We start from the raw sequence: 25,559 nt of genomic DNA on the forward strand, positions 1-25,559 counted from the left end.
AATCATCATGTAGTTTGACCATAGTTTAATTAATTCCTATCTTGTAACTTTTTAATTATGTGAAGTAACGGTTATTTTATAAAATGCCTCTAGATTGAAATATGGTTCAAGCTCCCCTGACCCCAATACACACATAGCAAATAGTGTTTGAGATTTTCAAAAGTAATGTTAATATTCTCAGGATTTATTCTTTTCTGCAACTGTACATTCTCAGTTAAGACGCACGGCAGTGAGCGACAGGCCTCAGGATGGTTACAGGTTCCTGGCAGGGAGGGTAGGTGCCAGCAAGTGCGTACCTGACTTTGGAGGATGGCATTGCCTTTATGGTGCAGATGTTCCACAGCATCTGCATCAAAATGATACATTCCTTTGTTTTCCTCAAAGAGCTTTCTATATTCTCGCTAAAATACAGAATGTGAAAATAAATTTAGAATCAAAGAGACTGATAAGAGCAATCAATACTTAGAAATGCAAACTGCACATTACAAGCCACCAAGAGCCGCAAAGCTGTTGCCAAGTTCCCATCTGCAGTTGGCTGGGAGGTAGGAGGTTTCTGACACTGAGATACACAGACAATGCAAGACAGACCTGCTCTAGGTCAGCATATGAAACACGTAAGAGAGGCAGAGGACAATTAACCGCAAACATAATGTAAAGGATATGCACAACACCAGGGAGTGGCAACAGAAAGCTAGCGCTGGGACGCGTGGAAATAGGTAAAGTGGGGAAAACTAAAGTTAATTTGTCTTGCTCTTATCTTATGACAGGAATATATTTAATACTGTTCAAAAGAAGAGAAGGAAAGAAAAGCAAAAAGAACAGAGGAAAAGAAACCCAGAGGCAAGGAAGAAAAAAGTCCTATACAAAAAGACTCTACCATGAAGAAGATTGACGGTCACAAGGAAAATGTAAGAGAAATAATTCAACTATTTTTCCTAAAAGGAAAGGGTAAAAGGTGCCTAGAAGAGAAATTGAGAAATCTTGGAACAGTCAGTTGAGTTTTCAAGGTGAAAAAATTGGATGAAGGCTACTATTTGGACATATAGACAAAAAGTTGAATTTGGAAGACACCAAATTGAACAGGATGCCAAGTTTGGCCACTGAAAGATGCTAAATGTAACAGGCAGCAATACGACAAAAATTGTTTCATTAGCAACCTAAGTGTCCATCAACAGATGAATGAATAAAGAAAATGTGGTACATATACACAATGGAATACTATACAGCCACAAAAATGAATGAGACCCTGCCATTTGCAACAACATGGATGGAACTGGAGGTCATTATGCTAAGTTAAACAAGCCAGGCACAGAACAACAGATTTCACATGTTCTCACTCATATGTGGGAGCTAAAATAGTGAGACACCAGTTCTACAAAAAATAAAGAAATTAGCTGGGCGTGGTGACATGCACCTATAGCCCCAGCTACTTGGGAGGCTGAACTTATGAAGACAGAGTAGAATGATGGTTACCAGCAGCTGGGAAGAGTGGTGGGGAGAGGAGATAAAGTGGAGATGGTTAAGGGGTGCAAAAATACAGTTAGAGAGAATGAGTTTAAGATCTAGTATTCAATGTCACAATAGGGTGACCATAGTTAACAATAATTTATTGTACATTTTAAAATAACTAAGAGTGGAATTGAAATGTTCCTAACAGAAAGAAATTACAAATGCTTGAACTGATGGATACCTCAATTATCCTAATTTGATCAATACACACTGTATGTCTGTATCAAAACATTACATTTATCCCATAAATATATACAACCATTATGTATCAATAACAATTATAAATTAGAAAATTTTAAAAATGATTATTTCATGATTTCTACCATTGGAGATTGGACACTTTGTTATTTTGCCTTATTTGGAAAAGACCTTTAGAAGCAAATGGTAGCTCTTAAAGACGCAAGGCTATAGAGACTTAAGAAGCTAAAGATAGTTAGTTGCTTATTAGGCAACAACGGGGTGCCAGTAAAAATGGCAATAGAGTAGAGCGATCCAAAAACAGTATTTGAAAGGGAGCAGGAAAGAGCTGGCCATAAGGAAATTTGCATTTTGATCTTAGGGGATGCTCCAGGGATTTCAGAGTGAAAAAGGAAGAAAGCCCAGTGCTAGGAATGGAACAGATGCTCAAGTGGCCTGCCACAAGACAGCTGCCCTTTCATGTGAGATAAAGCAATAGTCCTCATAGGGAGCCTGGCCTCAAGTGCTTGCAGTCAATTAGGGAGCTGCAATATATGTTCCCCCAAACCTAACCAGAATAAAATCAGGGAGGCAAGCACCCACCACGAAGGTCATGAAAATGTTCATATAGTACTTTTTTTTTTTTTCCTTTGGACAGGGTCTTGCTCTGTCACCCAGGCTGGAGGGCAGTGGAGGGATCATGGCTCACTGCAGCCTTGACCTCCTGGGCTCAAGCAATCTTCCCATCTTAGCCTCCCAAGTACCTGGGGCTATAGGTGCATGTCACCATGCCTAGCTAATTTCTTTATTTTTTGTGGAGCTAGGGTCCCACTATGTTGCCCACGCTGGTCTCAAACTCCTGGCCTCAAGCCATCCTCCTGCCTTGGCCTCCCAAAATGCTGGGATTACAGACAGGAGCTACTGCACCTAGCCCACAGAGTACATCTTGATTGAAAGAAACAAGTTATAAATTTTGGCTCCTCTAATTGTTTTTTTAAAAAGCCTTTTTTTGGCTAGGCATGGTGGCTCACACCTGTAATCCCAGAACTTTGGGAGGCAGAAGCAGGTGGATCACGAGGTCAAGAGATCGAGACTATCCTTGGCCAACATGGTCAAACCCCACCTCTACTAAAAATACAAAATTAGCTGGGAGTGGTGGGGCGCACCTAGTAATAGTAGTAGTAGTAGCCCCAGCTACTCAGGAGGCTGAGGCAGGAGAATCGCTTGAACCTGGGAGGCGGAGGTTGCAGTGAGCTGAGACCGTGCCACTGCACTCCAGCCTGGAGACAGAGGGAGACTCCGACTTAAAAAAAAAAAAAGGTGTTTTTTTTTTAACCAGTTAAAATCTGGAAAGAAAGATAATAATATAGACTTTATAATCTGATTAGAAGTTATCTTATAACATGTATTTATAAAATAATCATGAATGTAACAAGCTACAATATAGTCCATTACTGAGTTAAAATCCACAACAAATACATATTAATATATCCAAAATAATGAATATATACTGAAAAATTCAGTAAATATTGTTCCCAACACAATTATCCATTTTAGTTACAAAGAATTTCAGAAACTCCTATTTAAGAAAACAAAAACAAAAAAAAACAAGGAAAACTTAATTGTATTAAGATCTGCAAAAGAACTTCGAATATGTGTCTTTCCTTATATAACAGTCTCTGTTGCCTCCTAGTGGGAGATACACAGAGTAACACAAAATATATATTTCTTACTTTATGTAAAGTTATAAAAGAAACTGAACACTACCAGAGGTCCATTTTCCAGGGAAAATGTTTTCCAAAACTTTAATTAGAATGGTTTCACACACTAATTAAGGCACTCATATCACTCTATAGAGTTTGGGTTAAAATAAAAGTAATTCTAATGTTGCTAAAGACATCTAGGGGTCTTTAAAACAATAGCTACTATGACAAATGGATAATTTTGGCAGAATATCTCTTGTTGAGCAATCTTATTCAATCTTTTAATTTATAAATCAACAAAATTTCAATTTTTTACATTAAAATGTTAAAGTAGGCTATTCTTTGTTTCTTCACAAATGCTAGATAAAGGAGGCCATTCTAACATACAATAAAGTTGAGCAAATGTACACAGCTTGGATACAATGTACACAACTTTGTAAGCAGACACTTCAAAAGGAACACATTTTTAAATCTTTCTCTCCCGTGAAGTAGTCACTAAATCACAATTTGTCTATGGGGAAAAATAAATCTGTCCTCTAGGCAAAAGCACCACCTAAATGAAGATCTAAACTTTATATATGATATATGAAATAAGTAACATATGACTTTGCTGCGTTTTCTCTGTTGAAGAGATGATAGAAACAACTTATATTAGACTGCAATTTTTTTCTCTGTTATTATAAAATAAAGGTCAACGTTCTTGAAAAGAAATATCGCGTAGGAGTAGCACGCTTTCTTCCAGCCACCAAATGTTGAAATTACCACCATGATATTTTTATTGGCTTATTTACACATGAATCCCCACGTCCCTAGGAAATTGAAGCTAAGTATGGCTAGAGAAAGGTCAAGGGCAAATGCCACTTCCATGATGAAAACCGGATGCCAAAGAATGAATGTGAAGAAAGCAGGGGGCTCAGGGAATAGAAATATATCAATTTTAGGAGCATATCTATGAGTCGTGGAGAAAAAAGAAACAGAGACACTCAAGGAGTAGAGGAATGTACAAAGAGGTGTGGGAATGAAGACTGAAGTGCAAGCCAGCATGATGTAAGTGTCCTGGAACTGACTGCCAATTCTGGGCCCTCCAAATGCTCCTCCAACCTCCATTCCCTGTTCAATAGCCTGGAAATGCTAATGTACTGCTTTTCATCCAAGGACCAATGATTAAAGAAAAAAATAAATTTATTTTTATTTTCTTTTACTCTATTTATTTGTTTATTTTTTAGAGAGAGTCTCACTCTTGCCTAGGCTGGAGCGCACTGGTGCCATCTCAGCTCACTGCAACCTCCCAGGTTCAAATGATTCTCCTGCCTCAGTCTCCTGAGTAGCTGGGATTATAGACACCCACCACCACACCTGGCTAATCTTTATCTTTGTAGTAGAGACAGGGTTTTACCGTGTTGGCCAGGCTAGCCTTGAACTTCTGACCTCAAGTGATCCACCCGCCTCCCTCAGTGCTGGGATTACAGGCATGAAACACCATGCCCAGCCAGAAAAAAAAAAACTTTCAAAAACTCTGTATGAATTATTTGCATGCATAATACCATTAAGGAAGGAAGACAGTGGCAGTGATATTCCAGAAAGGAGGCTTAAAAAATAATAAACATACATTTCAAAACACTGACGCCAAGTATAGATTATTTCTAAAATTGACCTGAAGCTGTATCTCATTATTTAACTGTCTGGAAACTAAGTTTTGCCTATAGATTTCTAAGTCTAGGCCCATCAACTGAAGACAACTATCTTCATTTTTTCTCATGTCTTCCCCAACATATATTTCTGCATCTGATCTACGCCTGGCCCAAAGCAAATATTCAATAAATTATGATTAATTTTGAGCAAGTGAGTGAATGAGAGAGTGATTGTTAAAATAGGTATGGAAATAATTTATGGTCAAATAAGAGCTCATTGCCAGCATGGGGCATCCTGAGATGTACAAAATGGAGCCAAATGTGACTTAGGGTTGTCAGTTATGAGAGCTAGCGAAGTCAGGGTCCTGATGTACTTATGGGTTGAAACAGCATTCAGGGTAGTGAGAGTCCTGCGGGACTGACCGTGCAGGCAGTGCACCCAGATATTTTCATCAAGACATGAAGAACTCACCCTTCTCTTCTGGTTGCCTTGACCGAGAACATGGAAACCATGACAAGACTAAAAGCAATGTGTCAGTGCAGTATAAATGCTGTTAGGAATTATTTTCAGAGAAAATACAGTTTAGACTAAGACAATTTTTCATGCTAGTGAAGGCGAACTAAATACAAGACACTCTGGTCTGGCCTGCATAAAATAAAATATCCCTGACTTGAGAGCCTCAACTTCAAGCGGCTTTAATCTAACACAGATGAAGTAAGGGAAAGAAGGATGATGGAAAGGCCACTGTGCAGACACTTTGAAGTATAGTTGTATGCAGGAGATACTGGAGAGCAAGCAAGAACCTCCTTTGCAAAGTGACAGCTCCAGTGGGATTTCTGCAAGCAGAGGACTATTTTTCAATGAGTTAGTTATCGAGGGAGGAGTGAGGCACAGGCCTTCTAAGGAAGCAGGTGAGCACGTGAACGCTGCAGACATATGGGCTTCTTGGAACCACAAGGCAACTACGGTTGCCACTAGATGAACCACTTACGCCGCTGAGCATTTTGCTGGCTTTCAAAACATGGTCTAGAAACAACAAATTTGGGAGATCTGAAACTGGATCATGCATATTTTGAATGTCTTTCTTGTACTTCACCTATGAAAATAACATGGAACAAAATACCATCTAGGAGAAGAAAATATTATGCTTTTGCATTATTGCATTTTTCATACGTCATAAAGTAGGACTATTTAGTGGTAAATTGACAGACGAATTTACAAGGAGCCACTAGATGGTGCTGATTTACTACTGAATGAATTTTAAAAAGTTATTTCTACATGGGCTTGAAAATACTTGGATAATTCCTTTTGTTGTTTACATATTCAGGAAGGGTAATATTAACAGAATAAAGTAATTTTCACAGTAACTCTGCTTTCAAAAAATAAAGAGAATAGCCACTTTATTCTTTAGAAATTACTACAGTATTTCAATCATGCTTTGCGGAGATTTGAGGATTTTGATGTTTCCCATCCTATCACCACAGACTTTTTTAAAGCAACTTTTTGAAAATATAATAACAGTAATAATAAAATATTGATAGCAAACATATCACACACTTACGATGTGCCACTTTTCTAAAATCCTTTATATGTATTAAGTATTGAATCTCCACAATAACCTCTTTATTAAGTAGGTATTTTAAGTAGCCCCATTTTATAGATAAGAAAACTGAGGCACAGAAAGACAAAGACATAGTAATACGTGATGAAACAGGATTTAGAGCCAAGCAATCTGATGCCAAATCTTCAGCTTTCAGCACTACGTTCCATGTTCCTTTAAGTATATTTCATCTCTATTTCTAACAAAGCAACAGATCAATAATACATAATTTTTATACTTGAAAAGGAAATCTAAATATTTTCAACTATAGCAAAGTAATCAATTTTTTGATGTTGCTGTTTTTATACTCTGTCTAATTCTAACAAGAATTTAAAACATCATTTCTTGTAAAATGAATTTTGATTATTTTTAAAAACACGGAATGAAAACAAATCACTTAAGGAAGTATTTCACAGCATTTACACAAGGGATAAAAAATAAATTGTAAGGCATTAAAGTAAAATTTCTAAAAACTTCTTTATATGATAAATTACCATGTACCAGGCAGTACTTTACAATAAACTCAATTTCATAGCCATAATTACATGAGGTAACTACTGTCCTAACCACTAATTTGTGGTAATACAGACCACTTCTCCGCAAAATTCTACAATCTATTTCCACTCTTGAACAGATATAATAACTTCATTTGCAACACTATTCCTACTTATTAACTAATTAGTAATCAGTAGCCATTAAAAATTAATTACAATAATATATTTTTCTCAGAAAAAGCTTTAGAAAAATATGCTTCAGTTCAACTACAAATTACTTGGAAGCTACATTATTTTGATTAAGTATCAGTAATTACAACACAGTCGATTCTAAAAAAAAAAGAATCAAAAGATATTGAAAATAATTTTCTATGAATTACAACTTACATTGCTTGCCAATGTCGCAGCAAGCTGATTCTGCCTAAAAGAAGCACTTTCAAGAGGATTGTAATGATGTTTCTTATCCTTCATTTCATTATCAAATTTTTCTTTGTATTTAATCTGTCATAAAAGAAAAGATAAATAGTACATGTATCTTTACATTTAAAAGTAACACATTTGATTTTCATGTAGATAAAATAAAAGCTACCTTAAAAATGAATGGTTGCAAAGTTTAAATTCCTGGTATCCATCTCCTTCTATAAAGCTTAATTAGGGACAAAAGTTTTTATTTTTAATTAAAAAACTCTACTTCTACATTGATCACAAATGCAATTAGGCATGAACTCAAATCCTATTACTGAGAATTATGCACTAAAATACGAAGATTTTTAAATGTCAGTTTTCATTTCTGCATTTCTATAATCTATGATCAATTAGAAACCTAGACCACAAATGTCTTAAGGTCTAACACATTTAGAAAATAGATTCTAGGCCCCAGAATTTAAATATAAATTTTCCTAAGGGAATTATTCCAAATAAAGAGCATGACATGTACCACAGTTTTCCTCATCATCTCCTATACTTCATTTGCTCAAAAATTTAGTTTTAGGAATTACATTTTCTGAAATGTCCTGGGTCAATTTAACCTCAATTTAAAACTTTCTCTGCTTTAACTCCACAATTTATTCAGCAGGAAAACCATCTCCAATACTCTCTCTAAATTATTTTTCTCCTTTTAAAGGACCCTTAGAACAACCAAAAAGGGATTATCAACTTTTTTGGTAGGACTATATTTTTCTCCATGTATAGAGAAATATGAGAATTCATGTCATAACTAATTAGAATATAAACACAAGTTTACTACAAAAAAAAAAGAAAACCTAGCTACTCACATGTCACACCCCCTCTAACTTACTGTAGCCAGGAAAGGGTGTATTGATTTCACAGGTCAAAGTAAGCTGTTTTGTTCTCTCATAATATTTTTCTCATGTTATAATTATTACCATGTTTTGTTTTCTAACAGCATTCTGATAATGCACCTTTATTCATACATCTAAATGCTCTGTCTTGCAGAAGACTTTATTAAAAAGCAATTTGGGATGGCTCTCATCATATATTTTAGGCGTACATAGGGTGATGCTCTCCTTCAGGGACACATGTTTGGAACCTATGAGAGAGAGCTAGAGAAAATCTTGGTGGGAATACAGCATTTGGTAAATATTTTGAGATGGTTTATAGGGAATATTTTCTGGTCCCATTTGATAATAACAACTTTCTGATATTTTCAATACCTTACAAATTGATTTTAAGTAATCAGCAAGACCTCTTTAAAAAAAGAAAAACTGACTTTATTATTTTGTGTCTTGAAATCAATAACAAAATTACAAATGAAATAAATTTAGATTTCCTTCAGTACTTTATACAGTAGCTGGAACAAAAGCAATGATTCACTCTGCCTGGTCCTCCCTTAAATATACAGTCTTATTCTTTTTTTTTTTTTTTTTTTTTTTTTTTGAGATGGAGTCTTGCTCTGTCACCCAGGCTGGAGTGCAGTGGCGCGATCTCGGCTCACTGCAAGCTCCGCCTCCCGGGTTCACGCCATGCTCCTGCCTTAGCCTCCTGAGTAGCTGGGACTACAGGTGCTCACCACCACGCCCAGCTAATTTTTTGTAGTTTTAGCAGAGACGGGGCTTCACCATGTTAGCCAGGATGGTCTCGATCTCCTGACCTTGTGATCCACCCACCTTGGACTCCCAAAGTGCTGGGATTACAGGCGTGAGCCACTGCCCCCAGCCACAGTCTTATTGCCCTCTTCACCCTTCTGTTATATGTTTACCATATTTTATTCACTGGTTCTGTCTCTCCTAAGTTTGTAGGGCCTAAAGGATATTAATTGAACAAAGATGGTAGACTCTTCAACAGCTTTCTGCTGGAATGACACTTCTGACTCAGCCAGATTCATTAACACTGTATTAGCTAAATGGCAAAAGTAGGTTATATGATCTTTGCACACAGAGAGCCCATCATACTGTTTTTGCAAACTCTGAGGTTTCCAGCATAATTACACTGGAGTACTTGAAAATGAAACTGATAAATTCCTTTGTTATTAAACCTTGCATATGCTCTCCCAAGTAAATGTACAGACACCCCTTCCTCAACTTATGATGGGGCTGCATCTCAATAAACCCACCATAAGTTAAAAATGTAAGTTAAAAATGCACCCTATACATCTAACCTACCAAACATCACAGCTTAGCCTGGCCTACCTTAAACATGCTCAGAACAATTGCCTTAGCCTACAGCTAGGCAAAATCATCTAATAACAAGCCTGTTTTACACACGTTGAACATCTCATATAATTTGTTGAATACTGTAATGAAAGTGAAAAGCAGAATCGTTATATGGGTACTTGAAGTATGGTTTCTACTAAATGTGTATCACTTCCGCGCCATGGTAAGGTTAAACAGTCTTAAATTGAACCACTAGAAGTCAGGGACCATCCATACATTTCTAAGAAACAATAATCTATCTGTCATTCATATATTTATATTAAATGTAATAATAAGCATTGTATTGTGAAATTTATCTTGTTTGAATGTTCACTACAGTGAGTGATTTGATTCAAGATGCCTAAGGAACAAAAACACAAGTTTCCCTCATTAACGAACCACAATAGTAACATAACTACATCATATAAAAAAATGCATGGACCAGACACTGACACTCAATTGTTTCTAACCTTGCTCTTTCTGTAAGGAATGCAGGTAAAATGAACTAAGAAGATAACCAAATGGTTGAAGTGAGTCACATCACTCACCTTCTGACTTGTTCACTCGCTAGACTACACAGACACACTCAACATTCTATTGTATTTTCAACCTAGAGTTCATACATTTGTGTGTCTACCTCCTCATGCAGGTTTGCATCTTCTGAGAGATCCAGGAAATGCTTTTCCTTGACTATAACTTGTTATCCAACCACGGAACAAGGCATAACCCTTTCAGTTTTAAGATCATTTGAGAAAGGGGGGAACAGGTATTGGAGTGACTTTGCCATGGTTTTAAGACACAATGTTACTCCTTATACCTACATAATTATTCTGGAAACAAATGAAGTTACTCCATATGACTGGCTTTATTTACATTATGACTAGTGTGCCTAGTGGTCCTAATATTTATCACCTTTTTTTATTAATTTTTTTTATTTTTAATCTTTGTGGGTACATAGTAGGTGTATGTATTATATTTATGGGGTACATTATATGTTTTGATACAGGCATGCAATGCATAATAATCACATCAGGGAAATAAAACCTTTAAAAAAATACTGTATAGGTATATAGGATCAAACTCCTAGATGTTTTTTAAAGAATTATAAGAGACAGCAGGATTTTCAGAGGCTCACACTTGGAGAAAACATGGATACTGTTAAGCTACAGTGACAGCATTGTAGCTCTCCTTAACTGCACAACTTCTCATATAAAAAAATGAGAAGTTACATCTGCATATCCTCATATGAGGATCCAGATCCTCATAACTGCACTTGGGTATGTGTGAAGTCTAACACGCAAACCCAAAACTTTATACTGACATCATCTGTGACTCAGACTCGCAAAAAGCCAGCAAAGGCACAAAAAAGCAGACCCTGAATGAAGGTGTTTCACCATAGCCACATAAACACATTTTAGCGAAGAAATAGCTTGATAAGTATACCTTAATTATCACTGAAAATGAAAAGTAAGCAAATAACACAATACTACGTATCTATAGATATCAATCCCCAGCAATCTTGGATGAAATCAAACTAAAAGCTGTCAAGGAAGACAGGACAGATTTTTACATAGAACTCATCATAAAATCAATAATATCTTTAAGTCTTAATTTTACACAATACAATATCTCTGCTCTAATTGTCCTTGCAAAATAACGTCTTACTGACTTTGCACCAAATGTTAATGATCCAGAGAATATTGGTTTAATCAGGCTCTATACATCTATTGGCAGCCTAATCTGTTTTCCCATAATAGTGGATCAAAGGCATATGAGCCCTGTCTCCATGGAGCCTGCCTTGTGGGAAGTGAAATGGATTTCTAAAACACACACATACACGTATATATTATGCAACTACTACAAATTGTATTAAGAACTGTAAAGGAGAGCAGAGAATAAAGGGGAGGAGAGCAATATTTCAATTGGCGAGTCAGGAAAATGACATTTGAGCTGATACTTGGGTGTGACGAGGCTGGCGCAGGGAGTGCTTGCCAGGATGGGAGAATGGTAGATTCTCCAAACCAATTAATACCCCTTGCAATTTAAGGCCACTGCTTATTACTAAATTTTCATGGCAATTTATAATGTGATTTTTAGGTTTAAAACCCATTCTTTTCAATGTATTAATGCAATTTTAGAACAATGCTAATTATTATAAATACATAGCTTTTCCTTGAGGTTATAAAACTGAACAAGGAATCTATTCATCATATAGACAAATTCCAAGTAACAAGATGATCAGTAGATATATTAATTAATAAACTACTCTTAGAATTTTTAAAGTCAATGAATTCAACAGTTACTGTACTTACATTTGAGATACATATACACCAATCCCTTCATCTTGGCACAGGACATTTTTGCTTTAGTTTTTTAATGACTTTTTTTAATAACCTGGCCATAATTTTATGTATATTGCAAATTTTAAAAAGGGAAAGTTTACAACTATGGGAACAAAGCTATTGTAGAAGCTAATATAAGAAGAGTTTGGTATGTGTTCCCATTATCTTTCCTGGGTAAAATCCCACAGAGTTCAATTTACAGATGAAAGGTGAGAATCCTGCCCATTCACTCTCTGTTCCCATCCTTTCATCAGACAGGTCTTAACCCCACATACCTTGATCATTGTCTTGTCATTGCCTTCTCTGTTACAATGCTTCTGGTGCTCTGGTGCTCTTTTTCCCCCTGCATTCTATCCATTATCATCTCCCTACTTATTAAATCCCTAAATCATTTGCCTTCTATGTATTTATGTGACTTTATCATTAGTTTAGGAGCAGACTAAAAGTTTTAATGCTCTCAATGAAAATAAGAAACTAAACTTGCTGCCCAAATTTCTGTTATAATTGATAGACCTGAAAACACAAATGGAATATACTGAGTTCATCCAAGAATTCCTATTATTTATTTTCCCAGCTTTCCCCTTTTCTTGTGAGTTTTATACAGCTTATAAAATCTTACATGACATGAAAAAATAAACACGATAGCTATAATGTAACTTAAAAATTACAATCTGCTTAAGAATCTGATTACTCAGTTGCTAAATGATTTGAGATTGAAGAAAAAAAATCTGTTTTCAAGCCCAAGTAAGGATCAAATGGGGGAATTTTTGTGGATTGAATTTGAAATGTGAAAATAAAGCTCAAATGTCAAAACTTTCTTCTAAGGGTTCTCAAACAGGATTGTGATGGAATGAATTTAAGGCCAGAATCTCACAGACAGTGTTCATATTCCTTCTCCATTCTGTGCATGAATTCATCTAAAAATGTAGAATAGAAAACTATTTTGAATACCTAAAGTAAAATTATTCCTATGAAATTATGTCATGTTTCTATGGGCCAGGCACCATTTTAAGTGTTTTACTCACAGTAACTCATTAAACCTTCACAGCAACCCTGAGAAGTAAGTACTGTTGCTGTCATCCCCATTTTACAGGTGAGGAAACAAAAATAGAGAAATGAAGCAATTTGTCCAAGATCATTCTGATAGCAAGCAACAGAACCAGGAGTGTAACCCAGGTACGGCCCTGCTCCAGGGTACATTTTCTTAACCACTAGACCAAACCATACTGCTTCTCCGGAATTTGTTTTCTCTCCTATGTAACTGATGGGGAATCTTTGTCCCCAGAAAAGGGTGAAGTTGTAAGAGGCCAGGTAGCTATGCTGGAAATCTGAAGTGATGCCCATATCTCCTGTCTCTTCAACAAGCACTACTGGGAATATGTAGAGCTTAGAGTCACAGCCCTTTAATGAGAATGTCACCCAGACATGTCCCCAACCTCTTGCGCATCAGTAGCCTCCTGAGTTATAAAGTTGCTTTATAAGTGAAAGTCCCTTGTTAACTGTAAAACAATTACTATGAGGCATAATTGCATTTGGGCATCTCTCATGTCTGCCTCTCCCAGGGAGCAGTTGTGTCCACTTCATTTTCATTCCTACTGCCACAGAGTCTATTCAGGTTCTCATCACTTTATGTACAGGTTACCACTGTCACAGCCCAGCTGGCTTCTGGGAGGTTCACCACTTGTGAGCCAGACTTTCCTGCCCAGTGACACCACGTTAACCTTCCCTAAGTATTTTCTTCACAATCAATCTTTGCTCAAAATCTTCAGTGATGTCTTCTTTCTTCCCTGAGAGACTACAGTTAACATGGCAAAAGGTAGTTCTGATGTTTACTTTTTGGAATTGAACCCTAAAATGCTTCCTATAATTGCGTTCTGAAATCACTTTTTTTTAAATCATTATTTGCTCATAGAACACACTATTCTGGGAAGGGGGCATTGGGATGAGTTATTATTTAACGGGTATAGAGTTTCACTTTTACAGGATGGAAAGAGTCCTGGAGATGGATGGTGGTGAGGGTAGCACAACATTATAAACACATTTAATGCCACTGAAATGCACACTTAAAAATGGCTCAGATGGTAAATTTTATGTTATATATATTTTATCACGATAAAAAAATGGGGAAAAATTATATATATGAACACATTATTCCTATTCTGTTCTCTAAGCAATGGCTTATAGTCAAAATCAATACACATTGACCCATCCATCATCACACAATACCTAAACTCCTCTCAAAATCCTTTTTATACGTGCACAACTATATCCTCCTGCTCAGAGGCTCCGCCATCAGATTTATGTCCCTTGGCATGCTTACTCCCAGCCTGTATTTGGGGCCTTCCCCTTGACTAGAGTTTACTTCTCCCATTAAATCCAAATTAGCTAAAATCTACCTCCGACACATGAACTTTCTAAGGACGCTTCTTTCTTCTCCACGCTAACAAGACACATTGTGATGGGTATAAATGGGTGTACAAGACATTTTGCTTTCACTTTGTTGGTATTTCCCTTTCTACTAATAAATTTGGGCATCTTTTCGCCTGTTGATTGGCCATTTATGTTTGCTCTTCTGTGACTTATCTATTCATTTCACTTACCCCTTTTTCTACTGGGCCGTTAATCTTTTTCATTCATGGTAAGAACAACATTGGACCCAAATCTTAAACCATATGCAAAAATAAATCCTTTTAAAGAATGTTTATATATTACAGATATTGTATATTATAGATATTTTATATTTAAAATAGTAAAATGTTCTCATCAAATGCATTAGAAGTACTTTTCCAAATATTTGAAGACCACTACTTTTTTTTTTATATTTTAAAAAACTATTCTCAGATACATCCTTCTCTGTATAAACTCTGAATTATTTAATTTATTCAAGTTTTTCATTTCATTTAAATTTTTTAAAGCCTTTTTTGGATTGCAATTGGAATTGCATGGAGCTTTTAACATTAACTTTGAAAGAATTAACATTTTTAGGATGTTTAGTATCAAGGCTCTTTCACCAACAGAATAGTATGTCTTTTCATTTGTTTGGGACTTATTTTATGCTCTTCAATCAGACTTCATACCTTTCATCGTTTACATCTCTCCACTTTGAAATGTAATTCAAGTAAGACTTCTGAAACTTGAGAAATGAGTATTTCCAAAGTCAAAAACACTATAAATGTGAAAAAATTACTGTTTGTTAGCATTATTGTTGGCTCTACAACCGTTACCTTTTTCATTCGGAGAGTTTTTCATTTTTACATAGTTAATGTGCCTACCTATCATAGCTTCTGGATTTCTGGTCTTGCTTAAGAACAACTCTGTTATCCTTATGTGGTATATAGAGTCTCCTGGATTTTCTTTGAAGATTTTAAAATTATTTTATTGTTTGCATTCACATTTTTAATCCACCTGGAATTCATTTTTGTATATGGTTTAAGATTTGGGTCCAATTTTGCTCTTCCCATGACAGATGGTATGTTATGTCAGCACCATTTATTAGCTAATCCAACTTCTCCCCACTGACTTGAATCGACACTTTTATCATATATTAAATTCTTATACATGTTGGAATCTATTTCAGGACTCTCTATTCTATCCTACTGATTATTTAATCTCTCACTACACCAATCCCATATTGACTTAATTTCAGTGGTTTTCTATTAACTTATAGTAACTCATAACTTAAGTTCCCCTTCACTGGTCTTCATTTTCATACTTTCAAAGGCTATTCCCTGGTATTTTCTTTCCACACAAACTTTAAGATCATTTTATCCATATTAAAAAAAAAAAAACACACTGTTGGATTCTAATAGAAGTTGCATGACATTTATATAGCTCTGAAAGAACTGACATCTTTATCTATTGAAACTTTCAGCCAAAAACATAAACTGCCTTTATACTTTTTCAGATCTTATTTTATGCTCTTTGATAAGACTTCAAAGTTTTCTTCATTTTCATCTCCCCTTTTAAATTTTGTGATTAAACAAAAACACTTGACAATTGGGAAAATTAATATTTTTATTACTAAGTTAAAAACTGTGTGTGTGTGTGTGTGTGTGTGTGTGTGTGTGTAGATTAAAACACAATTATTTGGTATGACTATTAATGACTTCTGGAAATCCAGGGAAATGTGACAACATGGCTAGAGACATTGAAAAATGTTCAGATTTATGCCTGGAGAAAAGAAAACTTTGCTTTATGCTTAAAATTAGACTTAATTTTTTTCCTTTATTGAAATTCATGATTGCAAGCCCATCTGAAATGGGTTCAGTAACATTATCTCTGTTTATCCTTGCAATTAAAGATATTATCTAAAATGAAATATTTTCCTGTGCTGCTAGAAACAAAATATCTGAATAAAGTCATTATAGAATCATCACTAAAGCCTTACTTGACTAGAAAGTTTAGAAGCTTCCACGGCATGTTCAAAATCTGGTCTTCCAATTACAGCGGGCTCTTTATTCATTATTCCTTGCCCTTTCTTGTATTCTGCCTAAAATGAATAAATAAGACAATGTTAAATATTTCTACCCTCCAATGATGAACTACATTTACATTAGCCAAAAAAAAAATAACAGACCTTCATCTCATTAATATTCCTTACAACACATCAAACACTAAAACGTTGACTGCTAAAGCAGAAATTGATTTTATCCTGTGCTTACATGAACAAACTCAACTTTTTGCAGTAAAATCATTACTAATTTTGAGGCTAAGTGTTCAGTCATCATCATCTTTGTAATTATATATAAATACTAAAACAAAATATTAGGGAAATTTTCTGGGGAATTGAGACCCTGTACTCTCCATATAGGTAGCTTTTATAGTTTTGTTTATTCTCAGGAACTGTTCTGGTCATACTTGATTGACACGCAGTTGAATACAGTAACGATTGATTTTAGGGTGAATTTAGCCAATGTTATGAAAATTTTTGGTTCAAGTTAAATCATCATTTCCAACCAGGGTTTTCAGCATGTTTAAGTAAAATGGTATTAACAAAAGCGGGCACCTTAGAGAAGATAAGAAACAGTTACGCCATGTAGGAAGTGGACAAAGGTAAGTGTTGGTGGAACAGAATGTACGCAATGAACAGCAGCAATATGGAAACAAGGCCAAGCAAGAGACTTTGGAGCAGGGTGAGGGGAGAGATTATATGGGACCATATGACTGATAACCTTGACTTTCAGGCTGAGACATCTGAATGTCAACTTATACCTAAATAGTATTTATTTCTCTAAAAGTATGATGACACTAACCATAGGCAATTTGAGTTTGGGCTGTTTCTGCATATACCCAAATAATTAACATAATAAAATAGATAATTTAGGGGGGGGAAATTGAGATGTATTCATTTATATTGATTAGTTACACTAATTAAACGAACAATCCAACCACCACTGAAGCTATGCTTTGCCTCCTACAAAAGTAAGAAATCATTTCTGTTCAAGGTTTAGAAAGAGAAGTTACATTGCTTATGATCTTAGAGATCTGGGTTGCCATCTTGATGTCCGGTCGGTCAAGCTCTGCACTGTACGTGTGGGTGTCCTGCACGTCTTTCCTATAAGAAATCTGATCAGAGACAGTTTTGGTTAAAAAATAAATAAATTAGTAATTTCACATAGCTACTAGTCTTAGTGTTCATAACATTATTTATTCTCATAATAATAGCTTAGAGAGCCTACTGACCTTAAGTTGGCTTTTTGTGCATCTATTTGTATAGCTATATTAACTCTTTATACTATACCTATGTCTCACTGATATTAACATATTTGGGCCAGGCACAGTGGCTCATATCTGTAATCCCAGAACTTTGGGAGGCCTAGGTGGGCGGATCACTTGAGGTCAGGAGTTCGAGACCAGCCTGGCCAACATGGTGAAACCCCATCTTTACTAAAAATACAAAAATTATCTGGGCATGGTGGTGTGCGCCTGTAATCCCAGCTACTTGGGAGGCTGAGGCAGGAGAATCACTCAAACCCGGGAGGCAGAGGTTGCAGTGAGCTGAGATAGCACCATTGCACTCCAAACTGGGCAACAGAGTGGGACTTTATCTCAAAACAAAAACAAAAACAAAAACAAAACTTGAACTGAATTTATGCTACCTAAGAAATAAGACTAAGATCAAAGCACAAAACCAATCTTAAAGGGTCTTTATATCTACCACTTTATGAGCATGTCTTTGTATCTAAGTGTATATATTTATACTCATAAGCAGAATATCCTCATCAAGAACTTCAACTTACCCATCACAAAGTCTCAAGCCCCAGTGGGTGCAAGATAAGCCCAAGCACAAGAATATTGCAAATTATTTCCTTGGGGATGGTGGGTGGTGAAGCTCTGTAGTTCTCCAGCATTTGCCCTTTCAACTACACCCTTCTCTCCCTTCAAATGTTCAAAGGCCCATGCCTAGGAGATCTAAGGTACTGATAGCTTTATCACCCAATAAATATCACTGCAATGACTTAAGCCTCCCAAAATAAAAACAATCACATTGAGTAACATTCTCCTTCTGAATGCATGTTACACACAAGCCAAAGTATGGTAAGTAGAGATTTAAAGAGAAAAATACATAAATTTTGCCAAATGTACTTTAGATCACATTCGTCATTTAGATTAACTGGACTGGCAATCGGAAAGAGAGACAAGAATTGAACTGGCATAATGTCCGATGGCCCATGTTTCACTGGTCAGCTCACTTCTTTATTTCTTGCGATTTGTCTTGAGCTGAAGCAATATTTGCCAGATGTGGTTCTATTTGGCAATATCCCCAGGGACCAGCTGGCACTTAAAGTATATTCTATTAAAGTCATAATGCAAAGTGCACAGTCATGGACATTCTTAAAATCCATCTTCATTTTTTCAGAGCACAGAAAGATCACAGAAATGTATCACTGGACATATGTACAAAATGCACAGTTAATTACATTGTGTACAAATATTTCTAATGTCACCTGCAACCTTTCTAAAATAGCATCATTTTGGGGTACTTATTAAAGATTTAGATTCCTGAGGTCCAGCCACAATCCTCTATAACAGAATTTTGATAGATGGTGCCCAAAAATCTAATTTTAATGAATTCCCTAGTTGACTGCTATAAACCAGTGTTCTGAGTAATATTAATATATCTTGTTAGTTTCCTTTCAATCTAGCAGAATTAAAAATTTCACCCTTTCTTACTCCTTTTAAAAATAAGATCAAGTGTAAGAAGTGACACTGCATTAATACATCAACAGGCTCCCTGTGCATTATGTTATTTTATTTCAATGAAACATTTACATACACTTCTATTTACTCTTTTATGAGCTTACATTTGCTTCACCACCAGGACTATTTTTTAAACTACATTTATAATCATGAATCTGTCTGACAAGTGAACACAGCTGAAACACAATTAGTATAATTTCAGAAAGAACATCTGTTTTCTTCCATATTTATATTTTCAGAGGTTTTATGTTAACAAGTCATTTCAGGTAGGTTTTATGCATACAGGTAGTAAAAGGAACATAAAAATAAGCTGGAAACTGAGTTATTTTGCTGGGCGGATTTTAAATCTTTAGGGATTTTTTTTTAAGCAGGCCAATTCCATTGGCTTCAAAAAGCAACATGCTTATCCACAAATGATGGTAAATCAATCTCATCCTACGCCGAGTTAAATACAAGCTGTGTAAACAAAAACTGGCTCTCAGGTGAAAACAAACCCAAATTATTATCCACCTACAAGACTAACTGTTTCTAAGTTACTACATTCATACGAAAACCGCAGGGGGGAAATGTCTTTTTGTTTAGAAAAGAATGAGGGTAAAAATGGAAACCCTTACTTTTTGAAAAGAACCGCAACCTTTCAGAAATCTAAGCTTTACATGGGTTACCTAATTATATGCTGTTCAGCCTAATGACTGCGTGAAGAGAGGTGAACGGCACAAAGGCGGCAGGAGCAGGACTTTGAATAGGGCCCCATCATCCATGTAAATTGCAAATTAGAGGCCGGCATATGTGACTCAAAACAAATATTAAGATTGACATGAACTGCAAATTCAAACAAGAGGACACCACGGAGCCACACAGAAAAAAGCTTCCGCGCCTGATCACTTGTCAGATCTTCCAGAATATCACTCCTTGGGACTATTCCATAGGAAAGGGGGCTTATGTTGGGGGACATTCAAGAGGGTTACACTCCTAATGTCACTATCTACAAGGGTGTCTGAATATATATGGAATGGCAACATGGCTTCCTGCACAGATGTCTCATTGTCCTACACGTAACTCATTGCTAGTGTCAGAGGCGTCTGAACCAGAGCAACTCCATCTTGAGAAGGGAATGGGTAAAATGAGGCTGAAACCTACTAGGCTGCATTCCCAGATGGTTAAGCCATTTTAAGTCACAGAATGAGATAGGAGGTTGGCAAAAGATATATGTCATAAAGACCTTGCTGACAAAACAGTTTGCAGTAAAGAAGCTGGCTAAAACCCACCAAAACCAAGATGGCGACGAGAGTGACCTCTGGTCATGCTCAGCGCTACACTCCCACCAGCATCAAGACGGTTTACAAGTGCCCATGGCAACATCAGGCCGGTACCCTATATGCTCTAAAAAGGGGAGGCATGAATAATCCACCCCTTGTTTAGCCTATCATCAAGAAATAACCATAAAAGTGGGCAACCAGCAGCCTTCGGGGCTGCTCTGTCTATGGAGTAGCCATTCTTTTATTCTTTTACTTTTCTAGTGAACTTGCTTTCACTTTATGGGCTCACCCTGAATTCTTTCTTGTGTGAGATCCAAGAACCCTCTTTTGGGGTCTGGATCAGGACCCATTTCCTGTAACACTAGGTTTAAGGGAACCTCATCTGACATTTCTCAATATGTATTTGCTCCAATCTACCATCCATCAGAGCTCAGGAAGAATAAAAAATGTAACAGCAGAAGAGAGGCTTGGAGGTCAAAGCGTGTGTATGCATATGTTTTTTTCTATTCCTTAATAAATTCAAACCCTAAATACTAATCATATTGGAACAGTGGACTGGCCTTCACTCTTCAGTCTTCTCATGACAATGTGGTGCTCTATAAATCTTGTTTTGCATAAGGACAGGGAAAAGAAGAAATCATCAACTCAGCAGAGATGTGAACTTGAGGGTCAATCATTGCTTTTACATCATTTTCCTTAATGTCTTGTTCCCTGCTCTGTCCTCGGAGCATAGCAGAGAACAAACAAGGAGGAGGAAGAACAGGAGGAGGAGGGGGAAAAGAGGAGGAAGAAGAAAGAAAGATTAAAGAAGAGAAAGAAGGAAGGAGGAGGGGAGAAAAGGAAAATAATAATAATGATAGTCTCAATTTTAGACTATTACGTACCATATTAAGGACTTAACGTTCACTCCCTCACTCAAACATTTTTTCAAGGTATGACCGTACGAAATTTTTCAATCATAATATCTGCTAAATTTTGATTTCCTTACTACTCATCTACTTCATTTATTTTCTTATTTTTATTAGAATAATTTTAGTCAATTCCACAAAAGAAATAACTGTAATTTTAATGAGCATTGCACTGATTCTATAAAATGCCTTAAAGAAAAATGATATCATAACAAAATGTCAGCCTTTTCCTAGGAGAAGGTGGTATATTCCTCCATTTCTTTAAATGTTTTATTATACCTTTAAATGAAGTTTCATCATTTTGTTCTATATGTCTGGCACTGGGCAAAGAAATTATCATATTATCATTTTTTTTTCTTTTATTATTATTATTATTATTATCATTATTATACTTTAGGTTTTATGGTACATGTGCGCAATGTGCAGGTAAGTTACATATGTATACATGTGCCATGCTGGTGCGCTGCACCCACCAACTTGTCATCTAGCATTAGGTATATCTCCCAATGCTATCCCTCCCCCCTCCCCCCACCCCACAACAGTCCCCGAAGTGTGATGTTCCCCTTCCTGTGTCCATGTGTTCTCATTGTTCAATTCCCATCTATGAGTGAGAATATGCGGTGTTTGGTTTTTTGTTCTTGCGATAGTTTACTGAGAATGATGATTTCCAGTTTCATCCATGTCCCTACAAAGGACGTGAACTCATCATTTTTTATGGCTGCATAGTATTCCATGGTGTAGATGTGCCACATTTTCTTAATCCAGTCTATCATTGTTGGACATTTGGGTTGGTTCCAAGTCTTTGCTATTGTGAATAATGCGGCAATAAACATACGTGTGCATGTGTCTTTATAGCAGCATGATTTATAGTCCTTTGGGTATATACCCAGTAATGGGATGGCTGGGTCAAATGGAATTTCTAGTTCTAGATCCCTGAGGAATCGCCACACTGACTTCCACAAGGGTTGAACTAGTTTACAGTCCCACCAACAGTGTAAAAGTGTTCCTATTTCTCCACATCCTCTCCAGCACCTGTTGTTTCCTGACTTTTGAATGATTGCCATTCTAACTGGTGTGAGATGGTATCTCATTGTGGTTTTGATTTGCATTTCTCTGATGGCCAGTGATGGTGAGCATTTTTTCATGTGTTTTTTGGCTGCATAAATGTCTTCTTTTGAGAAGTGTCTGTTCATGTCCTTCGCCCACTTTTTGATGGGGTTGTTTGTTTTTTTCTTGTAAATTTGTTGGAGTTCATTGTAGATTCTGGATATTAGCCCTTTGTCAGATGAGTAGGTTGCGAAAATTTTCTCCCATTTTGTAGGTTGCCTGTTCACTCTGATGGTAGTTTCCTTTGCTGTGCAGAAGCTCTTTAGTTGAATTAGATCCCATTTGTCAATTTTGGCTTTTGTTGCCATTGCTTTTGGTGTTTTAGACATGAAGTCCTTGCCCATGCCTATGTCCTGAATGGTAATGCCTAGGTTTTCTTCTAGGGTTTTTATGGTTTTAGGTCTAACATTTAAGTCTTTAATCCATCTTGAATTGATTTTTGTATAAGGTGTAAGGAAGGGATCCAGTTTCAGCTTTCTACATATGGCTAGCCAGTTTTCCCAGCACCATTTATTAAATAGGGAATCCTTTCCCCATTTCTTGTTTTTCTCAGGTTTGTCAAAGATCAGATAGTTGTAGATATGTGGCATTATTTCTGACGGCTCTGTTCTGTTCCATTGATCTATATCTCTGTTTTGGTACCAGTACCATGCTGTTTTGGTTACTGTAGCCTTGTAGTATAGTTTGAAGTCAGGTAGTGTGATGCCTCCAGCTTTGTTCTTTTGGCTTAGGATTGACTTGGCGATGCGGGCTCTTTTTTGGTTCCATATGAACTTTAAAGTAGTTTTTCCCAATTCTGTGAAGAAAGTCATTGGTAGCTTGATGGGGATGGCATTGAATCTGTAAATTACCTTGGGAAGGATGGCCATTTTCATGATATTGATTCTTCCTACCCATGAGCATGGAATCTTCTTCCATTTGTTTGTATCCTCTTTTATTTCCTTGAGCAGTGGTTTGTAGTTCTCCTTGAAGAGGTCCTTCACATCCCTTGTAAGTTGGATTCCTAGGTATTTTATTCTCTTTGAAGCAATTGTGAATGGGAGTTCACTCATGATTTGGCTCTCTGTTTGTCTGTTATTGATGTATAAGAATGCTTGTGATTTTTGCACATTGATTTTGTATCCTGAGACTTTGCTGAAGTTGCTTATCAGCTTAAGGAGATTTTGGGCTGAGACAATGGGGTTTTCTAGATATACTATCATGTCATCTGCAAACAAGGACAATTTGACTTCCTCTTTTCCTAATTGAATACCCTCGATTTCCTTCTCCTGCCTAATTGCCCTGGCCAGAACTTCCAACACTATGTTGAATAGAAGTGGCGAGAGAGGGCATCCCTGTCTTGTGCCAGTTTTCAAAGGGAATGCTTCCAGTTTTTGCCCATTCAGTATGATATTGGCTGTGGGTTTGTCATAAATAGCTCTTATTATTTTGAGATACGTCCCATCAATACCTAATTTATTGAGAGTTTTTAGCATGAAGGGTTGTTGAATTTTGTCAAAGGCCTTTTCTGCATCTATTGAGATAATCATGTGGTTTTTGTCTTTGGTTCTGTTTATATGCTGGATTACATTTATTGATTTGCGTATATTGAACCAGCCTTGCATCCCAGGGATGAAGCCCACTTGATCATGGTGGATAAGCTTTTTGATATGCTGCTGGATTCTGTTTGCCAGTATCTTATTGAGGATTTTTGCATCAATGTTCATCAAGGATATTGGTCTAAAATTCTCTTTTTTTGTTGTGTCTCTGCCAGGCTTTGGTATCAGGATGATGCTGGCCTCATAAAATGAGTTAGGGAGGATTCCCTCTTTTTCTATTGATTGGAATAGTTTCAGAAGGAATGGTACCAGCTCCTCCTTGTACCTCTGGTAGAATTCGGCTGTGAACCCATCTGGTCCTGGACTTTTTTTGGTTGGTAAGCTATTGATTATTGCCACAATTTCAGCTCCTGTTATTGGTCTATTCAGAGATTCAACTTCTTCCTGGTTTAGTCTTGGGAGGGTGTATGTGTTGAGGAATTTATCCATTTCTTCTAGATTTTCTAGTTTATTTGCATAGAGGTGTTTGTAATATTCTCTGATGGTAGTTTGTATTTCTGTGGGATCGGTGGTGATATCCCCTTTATCATTTTTTATTGCATCTATTTGATTCTTCTCTCTTTTTTTCTTTATTAATCTTGCTAGCGGTCTATCAATTTTGTTGATCCTTTCAAAAAACCAGCTCCTGGATTCATTTATTTTTTGAAGGGTTTTTTGTGTCTCTATTTCCTTCAGTTCTGCTCTGATTTTAGTTATTTCTTGCCTTCTGCTAGCTTTTGAATGTGTTTGCTCTTGCTTTTCTAGTTCTTTTAATTGTGATGTTAGGGTGTCAATTTTGGATCTTTCCTGCTTTCTCTTGTGGGCATTTAGTGCTATAAATTTCCCTCTACACACTGCTTTGAATGCATCCCAGAGATTCTGGTATGTTGTGTCTTGGTTCTCGTTGGTTTCAAAGAACATCTTTATTTCTGCCTTCATTTCGTTATGTACCCAGTAGTCATTCAGGAGCAGGTTGTTCAGTTTCCACGTAGTTGAGCGGTTTTGAGTGAGATTCTTAATCCTGAGTTCTAGCTTGATTGCACTGTGATCTGAGAGACAGTTTGTTACAATTTCTGTTCTTTTACATTTATTGAGGATAGCTTTACTTCCAAGTATATGGTCAATTTTGGAATAGGTGTGGTGTGGTGCTGAAAAAAATGTATATTCTGTTGATTTGGGGTGGAGAGTTCTGTAGATGTCTATTAGGTCCGCTTGGTGCACAGCTGAGTTCAATTCCTGGGTATCCTTGTTGACTTTCTGTCTCGTTGATCTGTCTAATGTTGACAGTGGGGTGTTAAAGTCTCCCATTATTAATGTGTGGGAGTCTAAGTCTCTTTGTAGGTCACTCAGGACTTGCTTTATGAATCTGGGTGCTCCTGTATTGGGTGCATATATATTTA

The 25,559-nt window shown here is 36.5% G+C and overlaps 1 protein-coding gene and 1 long non-coding RNA gene across 11 annotated transcripts in view; one reads left to right on the forward strand and one right to left on the reverse strand.

Moving 5' to 3' along the window:
* The window catches only part of NEBL (nebulette), a 399,766-nt gene that overhangs the window by 72,199 nt on the left and 302,008 nt on the right, over positions 1 to 25,559 (reverse strand). For 7 of the 10 annotated variants that reach the window (XM_054503210.1, XM_063669620.1, XM_063669619.1 and 4 more), the window contains 5 exons: positions 17,572 to 17,673; positions 16,496 to 16,597; positions 7,503 to 7,616; positions 6,013 to 6,117; positions 297 to 401 (listed from right to left, as the gene is read on the reverse strand). The exons of 2 other annotated variants lie outside the window; for them this stretch is intronic. In XM_054503210.1, the coding sequence (XP_054359185.1) occupies positions 297 to 401; positions 6,013 to 6,117; positions 7,503 to 7,616; positions 16,496 to 16,597; positions 17,572 to 17,673 (528 nt within the window). The remainder of the gene's footprint in view (positions 1 to 296; positions 402 to 6,012; positions 6,118 to 7,502; positions 7,617 to 16,495; positions 16,598 to 17,571; positions 17,674 to 25,559) is intronic. One more of the 10 variants, XM_063669623.1, reaches the window with a different exon arrangement.
* LOC129044944 (uncharacterized) overlaps positions 1 to 25,559 on the forward strand; it is a 70,969-nt gene that overhangs the window by 6,640 nt on the left and 38,770 nt on the right. Inside the window, exons 2-3 of the long non-coding RNA XR_008504861.1 lie at positions 768 to 908; positions 13,202 to 13,284. This is a non-coding gene — a long non-coding RNA (uncharacterized LOC129044944). The remainder of the gene's footprint in view (positions 1 to 767; positions 909 to 13,201; positions 13,285 to 25,559) is intronic.

This window comes from Pongo pygmaeus, chromosome 8 (assembly GCF_028885625.2).
Source record: "Pongo pygmaeus isolate AG05252 chromosome 8, NHGRI_mPonPyg2-v2.0_pri, whole genome shotgun sequence".
Classification (NCBI taxonomy): domain Eukaryota; kingdom Metazoa; phylum Chordata; class Mammalia; order Primates; family Hominidae; genus Pongo; species Pongo pygmaeus.